At 43.8% G+C, this 12001-nt stretch overlaps 2 protein-coding genes across 4 annotated transcripts in view; both read left to right on the top strand.

Moving 5' to 3' along the window:
* Positions 1–415: 415 nt before the first annotated feature.
* On the top strand, positions 416–6684 carry LOC102441823 (protein FAM111B; the record flags this gene model as incomplete). The annotated part of the gene is made up of 4 exons (XM_023749052.1): positions 416–523; positions 1320–1369; positions 2217–2380; positions 4412–6684. Coding segments are annotated over 4 exons (2452 nt in total), but the record flags the coding sequence as incomplete, so codon positions are not given.
* A 1453-nt stretch (positions 6685–8137) lies between these two features.
* The window catches only part of FAM111A (family with sequence similarity 111 member A), a 10204-nt gene continuing 6340 nt past the window's right edge, over positions 8138–12001 (top strand). The window contains exon 1 of one of the 3 annotated variants that reach the window (XM_006108527.3): positions 8138–8296. The gene's annotated coding sequence lies outside the window, so the exon portion shown is untranslated. The other 2 variants (XM_023749054.1, XM_023749053.1) reach the window with 2 other exon arrangements.

Here is a 12001-nt window from a genome sequence, read left to right as displayed (position 1 = left end):
TGAAGCGCCCTGGGGTCGCGCTGGTGGGCTGTTTGCCCCGCAGCTCAGGTCGCTGGGCGCGCTGTTCCGCTCCTCGCATTGCCAGGCAATCAGAGCCCCGGGAATGCTCAGGGGCCCGGCTCCTCCCACACCCTCCCCGCGCTGGCTCAGCTCCTCAAGCCGCAACAGGGGACTCGGAGGGGTGGGGGTGGGGGGTGAGGAAGAGATGGAGGGGCACAATTGCTCAAAGTTTGTCCAGAAAAAGGAAGCTGGCGATGGACCGCGAGTGGGAGCGAGGGGGTGGGAGGGACGCAGCGGGATCATCCTGATGGCTAGGGCGGCTGCGCGGGCGTGTCCTTTCCCTCCGTGGCGGCCGCTACCTCGCAGTCTATTGGCCAGAAGCGCGGGCTTTTTGCGCGGGCTTTTCCACTTACAGGCTGCGCGGCAGAGATTCTTTTGACAGCCCGCTGAGCGCCATCCCTGCAGTTGTTGTGAGTCCCAGTGCAGTGGTCACCAGCACCTTTGGGGCAGATTCTCTGCTTCTGTGAGCGGTTATTTTGCATTTGAGTGGGACCTGCAGTTTTTAAGGGGTGGTTGACATGGGGCATTTTCCAGGTGGGTAGTTGGCTAGGAATGGATAGGCAGCTTCCCATTGTAGCAACCCCCGCCAGCTCCCTGCCTTCAAGGTCAATAGTTTTACACCTGGAAAGTCACTAGAGACAGTGCAGGCAGCTGTTCCAAAAGACCAGCTGTGAGCAGCTGGGGTGGGGTGAGGTGTATGTTAAAGTGCAAATTGCAGAACTGCACTCCAGAAGTGCTGCCTGGTGATCTTGGGGGTTAGGATCCCCTACCTTCCTTTGTCACAGGTCCGCAGCTGGGAGTTCACAGGCACAAAGTTTAATCTGAGCCAAGCTCCTTAATTTACAAATGAGGAAACTGAGATGCCCAGGTGGTGTGTAGAGAGAGGTTTTGTGGGAAATACCACCTAACTGTATTTGTTGTTGTTGTTATTAGGGGAGAGGGGTTCTTTCCTATCCTCAGGCAGTTTCCACCATTGCTGCCCTGTGCCTTCTCAGCTGAACACCTGAGGGGAGCCCTGTGCACTTAACTCTCTGTGTCCTGTGAACAGAGATCACCTTGGTCTGTCAGCTCTATCTCCTCAAAACAGGGATTCCAACCTGCTCTGACTTGCTGCCCCTCCTTGCACCCAGCCTGGAATGTCTCCAGGCCATCACCCCTAGTAACCATAGGGTGCACTTCATATGTGACTGCATGGTGTCCAGTTCCTTGCCAATCAGGGTTTCATATATTTTGCCCATTTTGTCTTCTTTTGTTTTCAGACAGGAGGGTAAATCCGGCCCCTGTCACTCCATTTGGCCTGAAATCCAAGGTAATACCTGTTTAATGTTCTTATCTACCAGTCTGCCACAGGTGTCACTTCTGGGTCTCTTTCTGTTCATTGATCGTTCTCCACGTGTTATTGGCAATATTTTCCTGCTTCTTTTATGCCTGATCATTTTTTATTGGTAAGCAAGCTTGGTTACTTTTATATTTGGGGGGTGGGGTGCTAGAGATGCTTGTATTCCTGTCAATGCTTTTCAGCTTTGTTCTCACACACAGTTACTGTCCTTGGAAACAGTTGTATCCTTGCAAATCGTGCTTTTCAAGTTTGTCAGGTGGCACCATAGCAGCCTTTTGTAGAAGGGCTGGTTCTGTCCAGCTGTGGAGGCAACAGCTTTCTGAGTACTCTTCCTCAGTAGCTCATGAATTATAAAGTTTTCTAGTGTGATCTTTGGGCACAGAAACTATTGTCAGCCCTGTCTGTGCCTCAGAATTGTTCTATCTTTTCCCTTTGTGGAGTTCCTCCCCTGGCTTCCAACAGTTTCATCACTGCCATGCACTGACAGAGGCTTAGCTGAAATTTCTAGGGGAACACACTGCAGGTCTCCGACTCTCCATCTGTCTGTCTGTATAGCTGCTGCTCTCCTCTCTAGCACTCTGACTCACAAACTCGAATCACCTAGGCCTCCCATGACCCTCAGCTTGTCTTCTCAATTTGGGAAACAGCCAGGCTCCCCACCCTGACTTGTGGCCTGGAAACTGTCCCAGACAAGGAGCTAGACATCCGTGGGGTACCTCAGTTCACTCCCACTCTCAGGGATCAGAGGTCATGGCTCTGAGCTGCCTGCGGCCCAGTATTTGAAAGCTGTCATTTTGTATATCTTGTGTTGTTTTAGTCCTTTCAAGTGTGAGGATAAGCCCATTCCTGTTTCTTCATCTTGCCAGTAGTGGAAGAGTGTTAGATTCTCTGGCACTCATCATGAACCCCGTGAAACGTGAAGAGAACACGTCACTCAGTGCTACTGAATATGACCAGAGTACGAGACCTGAAGTTTCACAGGTATGTCTGCACTTTACACCTCTGGGCTGGAACAGCGTTCTACAGCCATGGTGCCACAGTAGGTCCTTGGAGGGGACTGCTCATAAAGAATGGCAGTTATGGTCCCTGCTTGTGTTGTTCCAAATATGTTTGGGGACATCACCCACATATGTGTTTCTATAGCATGAAACAATAGTGTATGAATTAACAGTGCCAAAAAATGCCTTGTTAGACAAGTTGGCTAATCAACATAAACACTTAATATTAGAAATATAGGCAGGTCTAAATAGTAACAGAGCTCATATATACTGACAAATTATTATGTATCTGGAATTATGCTTGTCACTTGCTATGGACTATCTCATTTAACATTAAATGCAACTCTGTGGTACATGTTATCACCATCCTTTCTTTACAAATGAAAAAAAACAACAACAACAAAAACCCACAATGAAACCCAACTTTCCGAAAGTCACAAAAGCAATGGACTTCAGAGCAAGGATATTGAACCCAGGCAATCAATCAGAGCCCAGTTTTTGACCAGCACACGTTTTTATTTAAAAATGGGCAAATGCTAATATTAAACTGAGCCAGACATAAGTGATTTTAGTGTGCAGAGAGAAGAATGCTTATTTATTTGTATATGAATATGTATATTCATTTGTATTTGAATATGTATACCTGTCTGTATATCTAGCCAATATTGTGATTTATCGAGCATTATATTTCTTTAGTGCTGTTGATACCGTATACACAATAGAAACTCAACAGATGTTGAATGGGAATTTTTGAAAGACGATGTTCAAATGTCCAAAAGATGTGTTAAGTATGTCCAGCTTTACCAGTCACTAAACCAGAGGTTCTCAACCTGTGGGTCGCGACCCCTTTGGGGGTCGAACCACCCTTTCACAGGGGTCGCCTAAGACCATGGGAAAACATATAGATAATTACATATTGTTTTTGTGATTAATCACTATGCTTTAATTATGTTCAATTTGTAACAATGAAATTGGGGGTCACCACAACATGAGGAACTGTACTAAAGGGTCGCGGCATTAGGAAGGTTGAGAACCACTGCACTAAACAAATGCAGAATTAAACTTGAGTGCCAACCAATATCCTAGGAACTATGCTAAAATTGCCAAGGCATTTTTGCTGATTTTACAGCAGTTTAGGAAATAAATTATGAATCGCAAGTAAATGAAGTTACATATTCAAAAACTTAAGAAAACCTTTACTACATTTGCTTTCATCTTTGACATATATTGTTTGCTGATTGTATTATACAATACTAGTAGGGGGGGGACTGCAGGAGGAGGGCAATAGTGCTCCCTGGCACTCTAGGGGTTAAAAACAGTCACATTAGATGACATTTCATCTACAAATTGGCAAACATTTAAAATGATAATACTGAAATTATTATTATTAAACCACACACTGATCTTGTTGGACAATGGGGGTGAGTTGATGCAACTTTTCTGGAAAGCAGTTTGGCAGTGGATTTGTTGTGAAATACATTTATAAGCTTAGTCTCAGTATTTCCACTGCCAGGAATCTGGCCTAGTGAAATAATCAGATGGGCAGACAGAAATGTTTTAAGTGTAGAACGGTTTATCATATCAGAGTAGTAAAACATTGGAAACATTATATATATCTATATATATCTATATCTATATATCTATATAGATATATCTATATATATCTATATATATATATATATATATAGAAAAGAGGAATGGATTAAAAAATTATTGTACACAAAAATATCATATTGTGTTTTCAAAGGTTTTCTACAGAAGTGAATGCATTGGTGGATGGCTGAGTGAAAAATCAACTCAGAATAATATCATTTAAGTAACATAAGACTTATATTAAATCTCAGGGGAGAAAACAAAATACACAATGTTTATCTCTGGCAATGGACTAATGATGGACATTTTTCTCCATTCTTCACTATCCATCGTATTATCGATTACTTTTCCAATTATAAGGACATAAAACACTATTATTTAGGGTGATTCTGATAGAAAGTTTCATCTTTTCTTTCTTAAGGATACTGGCACGGAGCAGTCGTGTGCTGGCACACCTGATGATCATTCTCCATCTGACAACAGAGGATGCAGCAGCACCATTGCACTTAAATGCGAAGTCAGTGGGCATGAAACACCTCTTAAAACTCAGAACCCAAATGGTAGAGTCAGTGAAAGACGTAATTTCACTTTTAGTTGGGCTGAAAGATCCGGAAAATTAGACCATAGTGAAAATGCAGCATCTGGCGAACTCAATGAGAGTATCTACTCAGCTCTGACAGCTAATGAAAATTTCTGGGTAAGGATGGAGAAGCATTTAAATAAGAACATTAATGCTTATGAAGAGAAAACAATAAGAGGATGTGTAAATTTAGGAATGCCTCTCAAGTGCCTCCCTACAGGTTCTCATTTAAAAATATTTTTTAGTAAAAGAAAGGGGAACAAGAAAGAAAATGATACTTCCTCCACTGGGGAAAATGATCAGCTATTACGCCCATATGACAATCCCAACGACGTCGAATGCATTCTTTTTCATGTTCTGGCTATTGGGAAGGACACTAAGACTATTGTAAAGACCAGGGAATTTCATGAAAAGGCAAGTACACTTTGTGTCTATGCCTTGAAGGGTGAGACTATCCAAGAAGCCCTGTGTAAGGATGGTCGATTTCGGCCTGACCTGGACCAATTAAAGTGGAAACTCATAGAAAATCATAAGAAGGTTTATGAAAAACAGTCCAGAGTGGAGGATGTATCTGGGAAAACCTTAGAAATGGAAATTCCTAAAAAGCCATCTGTCAAGAAACGTACCCATAAGGAAATTGAGCAGAAGAATGAAAGTGCCACTGGTGAAATCAATCCCCGGGATCAGATGCCATCTCAGGTCCAGGTTCTCGAACCAGAGATAGGTGGAGAGACTGAAGATGTAGAACACAGCCCCAAAAAAGTTTTCCCACCTCGAAGTCTAGGACATGACATTGAAAATAAAAGACGCCGGACAATTTCCGAAATTAAAGATCATTATAGGAAAAATCACAAAAGAAAATACAGCAAACAAATCTCACTTGGTTGGCAAAGGCCATCTCTGGGTATGCAATCTCTTATTAAGTGGGATATTCAGGAGAAGACAACTGATCCCTGGCTAAAGAATTGCAAAATGTTGAATACAGTTATAATTCAGCAATATCCAAATTTTAGTAAATATGCACTTCATATGAAAAAGTTTTTTCAGAAAGAACAGAGGAGAAACAAACTGTCACCAGCTCAACAATTCGACATATATGAAAAGCACTTCGCAAAAGCGACTAAAAATTCTACTACAGTTGCAACCTATGAGCTTCGTACCCAACGTAGTAAGTCAGTCGGGTTCATCTGTTGGGACAATATTGGAAATAGAGGCAGTGCTACTTGCTTTGTCTTCAATAATGGTTACATTTTCACCTGTCAACATGTGGTATACATGATGGTGGGAGAAGGCACAGATCCAAGTTTGTGGCCAGATATAATAAGCAAATGTGCAAAGGTAACTTTCACTTATAAAGAACACTACTCTTTTCCTGAAGAATGGTTTTTCATTGAGCCATGGTTTAAAGTGTCTGATAACGGTCTGGATTATGCCATTTTAAAACTAAGAGCAAATGGAAATGGATTTCCTCCAGGCCTATTTAAACACATTTCCTCTTTGCCATCTAGTGGTTCCCTTTATTTAATTGGTCACCCAGAAGAACGGGTAAAGGAAATAGATGAGTGTGCAGTGATTACTATAGTGGATCATGTAGGGAGATACTCAGACCTTGCTTTCTCTATGTTTACCTCAAGAAGTTTCCCACCTGTGGCTTGGCGCGGTGATGCACTTAGTTATGATACTTGTTTTTCATGTGGGTCCTCTGGCTCCCCAGTGTTTAATGCAGCTCACCAAGTCGTTGCTATACACTCCACAGGGTGGTTTTATAGGCATGAAGGTAAGGAGTATGGCTTAATTGAATATGGCTATTCCATGGAAGCTATTATTCATGATATTAAACAGAAAAATGAGGCTTTTTACAAACTGTTAACTGAAGAGAAAAATGAGAACCTCGATCAAGAGAAAAATAATAAACCAGAGTTGACATTCCAAAATCATCAGTTCGAACATTGGAAGAAAATATGCCAATAATTTATAGTATCTGGGGCTACTTTCTTAAAGTATAATAACTGGGCTTTCTTGATTAAAGGACATTTATAAAATCATGTGGATGTGCAAAATACATAGTAGAGCTGAAATAAATACTGACGTTCTTTCTCATTGGCTTAAAAAAATGGAAACAATCTCAAGCCTCAGTTAAAATATGCATCTTCCTTATACACATACAAAGAATCTGGTATTTGCCACCCTAAACATCACCCTGGTGAAGTGATTCTTGTTCTGTGTGTAACAAGTTAAAGGGGAAACACACCTACAGGGAACTTAGTGAAATGATGGTCCTTAAGTTATGTCATTCCCAGGGCACATTCTCTCCCCAGAGATGCCAGACAATTTCCACAGCACCATCCTCTACCGCCTCTTGCCCTTCCTAACTTTGTCACATCTTCAGATTCTACAAAGACAATCGGCAAGTCCCCTCAGACAATAATTTGCTCTCCACCTTTACATACATGTTGCTACCATCAGTTTTTTCCCTAACTTTTTTCATACTATTTTTACAATTTGGCTCTGAAAGGGTGCTCTCTGCAAACCGCACCCAGCACCCAGAATCAAAGCAGTGATGGCAGTTCTCAGTGTATTCTTTACATTAGGTCAAGTTAGGAAAAGGTTTCCGGATTATACTACCCACACGACCAACTTTCACATAAACATCTATTTTCTGTAAGTTACATAAGAGCTGTCACCATCATCACCTACCAATTATATTCTCCCCCTCTTTGACCAACTGTTCTAACATAGCACCCAATACTGAAGGCATCTGCTCTTCTACAGGTTCTTAAACATTAAGATGCTTCCTTGAGCCCCTTGCAAAGCACTGTTTGATCATCTGTTGGGAGATGCCTGACTCAGGAGTCCTCCATCAGGACCCTCTAGTAAGGCGCCCCCTGGACACTAGGAGTGCGGTCTTGGCCTCTTCCTTCCTCCTGCTGGGCACTGTCTGCTGTGCATCAGCCCCTCCGACAAGTTGGCTCATTTGCCTGCAGGGAAGTGGGCGGTAGAATAGGGGTCCCCAAGTGTCACTAAACCTCAGCTGTCTGCTTTGGGGCCACTCTGTCCTATGGGAGTTGGTGAAGCGCAGGGCGGGAATGGACGCCCGCGGGAGCTGGACCTAGTCTGGCCCTCCATGCTCTTCCACCACAGCCGCTCACCTTGCAGTGTCTGAAGGCTTCCACCACCAGAGGGGGGTGGGGGCAGTGACAGCACACAAAGCAATTCTGGTCGCCTGGAGCACTGTTCCCGCTCAGGGCAATCAGCGCCCTAGGAAATCACGGATCCCCTAGCTCCTCCCCGACACTCTCCGCCCTGGCCCAGCTTCTCGGGTGACTACAATGGACCCGGAAGGGCGGGGAAGCGATGGAGGGACAGGATTGAGAAAGTCTGTCACTGAAGGTGGAAGCTGGCTGTGGACCAAGTTGCGAAAGACGCAGTGGGACGCAGCAGGACCCTACTGATAGGGCTGCTGCAAAGGCTGTCCCTGGGCGCCGCCCCGAAACTCCCTAGTCCGCCCGCCCTTTCTGGCAAGCCTTTTGGCGGCAGCAACCTGGCCTTCTATTGGCCACAGCAACCTGGCCTTCTATTGGCCACAAGCTGTGTCCGGTGAGAAGCGCGGGCTTTCTAACTTCCTGCGGGGTGGCAGTTCACGGGAGAGCCAGCTGGGCGCCATTTGCTAAGCTCCACTCCCACTGCAGCGGTCACTGGCACGGTTGGGGCAGATCCTCCGCTTCTGTGAGTGGTTCTTCTGCATTTGGGTGGGGCCTGGAGGTCTTAGGGGGTGATTGGCATGGCGGTATGGAGGGGTAGATAGGCAGCTTTCCACTGTGGGACCCCCTTCCTGCTCCCCACCTTCCAAGCTGAATACGTTTACACCTGGGAAGTCACTTGGAGACCGTCTAGGCAGCTGTTCCAACTGACAGGCTGTGAGCAGCTCCAGAAGTACTGCATGGTGATCCTGGAGGGTGAGGCCCCCTGCTTTCCATGGTCACAAGTCCACAGGGGGGAGGAGATTCACGGGAACAAAGTGTAACCTGAGCCAAGCTCCTTAATTTACAAATGAGGAAACTGAGATGCCCAGCGGGTTGTAGGGAAAGGGTTTGGAGAAAATACTATTTAATTGTATTTTTTGTTGGGGGGGTGGGAAGAAGGGGTTCTTTCCTGCTGTTAGGTTGTCTCCACCATTGCTGCCCTGTGCCTTCTCAGCTGGACACCTGAGGGGAGCCCTCTGCATATAGCCCAGAGTTCTCTCAGTGTGTCCTGTGAACAGAGACCAGCTCTAGCTCCTGGGCAGTCAGCCCTGTAACCATAGGGTGCACTTCATTTGTGACTGCCCCAACCTCATGGTGTCCAGTTCCTTGCCAAGATAGGCTCTGGTCAATCTGTCCCGAAGGTTGTTTCAGGCTGGTGGGACTTTCTGAAACCAACATCAAATACTTCACCTGACTACTGCTTCTCCCGTGTCCAAAGAAAGCAAAGAAGATGGCATGGAGCGAAGTGGGGGAGAGGGAAGGGTTTGGAGGAAGCGTAGGCAGATATGAAAGCGAAAATAACCCTGAGGCCAGCAGAGCGGCAGTTCTGCGTCTTTTCAAATCTCCGTAGGCAGATATGAAAGCGAAAATAACCCTGAGGCCAGAGAGCGGCAGTTCTGCGTCTTTTCAAATCTCTTCCCCACCCTCTGCCTGTCCAGCGGGTCCGGGTCCGAGCTAACAGGGCGCACTCTCCTGGGCCAGCTAGCTATCTCCGCAGCTCCAACAAGAGCCGACCTCCGGTGTTGGTAGTGCCGAGTGATCCGTGAATGGGTGAAGCGGGTGCTGGGACGCAGGGGTGCTCTGCTGGGCCTGCTCGGGAGTCTGCAGGCCTGGAGTGTGGAAGAAGCTGCCCGCCCCCTACCCCAGGTGGGCCAGACAGCGCTGCCCACCTGCGGGGTCCAGCGGGCACAGGTTTTATTTCAGCTGATACTTCTTTTTTTAAAAAAAATATATTTTATTGATTTTTTACAGAGAGGAAGGGAGAGGGATAAAAAGCTAGAAACATCGATGAGAAAGAAACATCGATCAGCTGCCTCCTGCACATCTCCTACTGGGGATGTGCGGGCAACCAAGGTACATGCCCTTGACCGGAATCGAACCTGGGACCCTTGAGTCCGCAGGCCGACGCTCTATCAGCGGATACTTCTTGTCAGGGGCTGTGTTCTGGGGGAGAATGGCAGTGGGCTTGATGGAGGCCTAGGGTCAGCCGAGACCAGATCCCTGCTCTCTACAGCCTAGCTCAGCTCTAGTGGGCCAGCCCAGCGCCAGAGAGATGAGAAGGGAGAAAAGGAGAGGGAGAGACCGGAGGGGGAGGGGAGAGAGGACGAACCAGAAAGACCTGAAGAACCAGGTGTAGAGAGAAAGGAGGGGAGGGGGAAGGGAGGAGGGTGAGACAGAGATGAGAGACATAGGAGAGAGATGAGAGGGGAGATGAATTCCAAGAGGGAGCCCTTGAGTGGGCTGGAAATGGACCAGCCCACCCAAGTTTACAAACAGAAAACTAAGGCTGAGAGAGGCTGAAGCGAATTGTGCACCTGAAACCTATATAATTTTATTAGCCAATGTAACCCCAATAAATTCAATAAAAATAAAAAGAAGTTCCTGACATATACAGTAATAGCTTCTCAATAAATTTGCTTAACTAATGAATGAATGAAAGTGAAATGGCTTGGTCAAAGAATTAGTAAGGCTTATATTTTGTTATCTATTATTAAATTGCCTTGCAGAAAGGTAATTAATCTATTTTTTGTTACTTACATCTTATTTTTTAACTTTGTTATGATTTAAATATTTCAGAAAGTTTCAAACCTTTTACCTTATGGTTCTGTCTTAAGGGTAGTGATGTGTAGGGGTAAGAGCCTAACAGCTTGTAAAAGCCAGTTGTCAAATTTTCAGAAATTGAAACAGTTGTAAAATGTAGCCATTATTTTAAAATTATGTAAACTTACAATAAATAAATTATATTTAAAATAAAAGTAATAAATGCTCAAAGCATCCAAAAAATGAACAAATGGAAAACTAAGGCTGAGAGAGGCTGCAGTGAGTTTCCTGAGAAGCTCATTACCAAAAAATGTTGAAGCCAGGGCTCCCACTGTATAGTGGAATGGCTAAGAGTATAAGCATAATCTCTATTTATTTTCATCTCAAAATTTAAAAATGGTATTTATTAGTGTAATTAAGAAAGAGCTAAATTAGAGGCTATTTATTCATGCTTTTTAATTTATTCTTTTTCAATTATAGTTTACATTTAATATTATTTTGTACATTAGTTTCAGGTGTACAGCATAGTGATTAAACAATCATATACTTTACAAAGTGTTCCTCTGGATAAGTCTAGCACTCACCTGGCGCCATTGTTATTACAATATTATTACCTATATTCCTATGCTGTACTTTCCATCCCCATGACTATTTTGTACCTACCAATTGCACTTCTTAATCCCTTCACCTTTTTCACTCAGCCCTCTCCCCACCCAATCTGGCAGCCAGCAGTTTGTTCTCTGTATTAGTCTGTTTCTGTTTTATTGTTCATTTATTTCATTCTTTAAATTCCACATACAAGTAAAATCCTATGGTATTTGTCTTTCTCTGTCTGACTTATTTCACTTAGCATAATGCCCTCTAGATCCATTCATGTTCTCACAAATGGTAAGATTTCATTCTTTTTATGGCCAAGTAATATTCCATTGCATATGTACCACAGCTTCTTTAAAATGTGGTCTTTAGATAAGTTCTACTTGACAAGCTCAAGTAGAACTTATCTAAATTGACGCTGCACCACTTAAGGGGAACCAGAGCATAAATTAAGCAACAACATGAAGAAGTAAACCAGGAGGTGAAATTTCTGCAAACAACTTCTCTGTTCTCTTCAACAAATCAATGCTTTTTCTAGAATAAAATAAAGTTAAGAGATATAATAATTAAAGACAACTCATGTACTTCAATTGTATCTTGGTCTGAATAAATTAGTATTGTGATTATATACGAAAAAGTCCTAAATTTTCAGAGATAGAAAGTCATGATTAGGGTTAAAATGTCATGATGTCTCTAACTGTAAAATAATCTAATAATTTTTTTAAATGATGCAATTTGCCACAAAAAAAAAAATGAGCACTTGTTAGCTCTATATGATAAGTAGGTGGAGGCTCATATGATTCTTTTTTTTCTATTTGAAAATGGTTATAGAAAGTCATCAAAAGTATATTCTCTGAGGCTTTGTGACCTTGAGTAAATAGCTTAATCTCTATGGGTGTTCAGGTTCTTTACCAGTAAAATGGACTAATCATACCTATCTCACAGGGTTGTAAGAATTATATTGGGGCCCTAGCCGGGTTTGGCTCATTGGGTAGAGCATCCGCCAGTCATTGATTCCAGTCAAGGGCAGGTACCTTGATTGTAGGCTCCATCC

Source organism: Myotis lucifugus, unplaced genomic scaffold, assembly GCF_000147115.1.
Source record: "Myotis lucifugus unplaced genomic scaffold, Myoluc2.0 scaffold_2585, whole genome shotgun sequence".
Classification (NCBI taxonomy): domain Eukaryota; kingdom Metazoa; phylum Chordata; class Mammalia; order Chiroptera; family Vespertilionidae; genus Myotis; species Myotis lucifugus.
The sequence above is the reverse complement of the archived record's forward strand: the minus strand, read 5'-3'. Positions and strand labels throughout refer to the sequence as shown.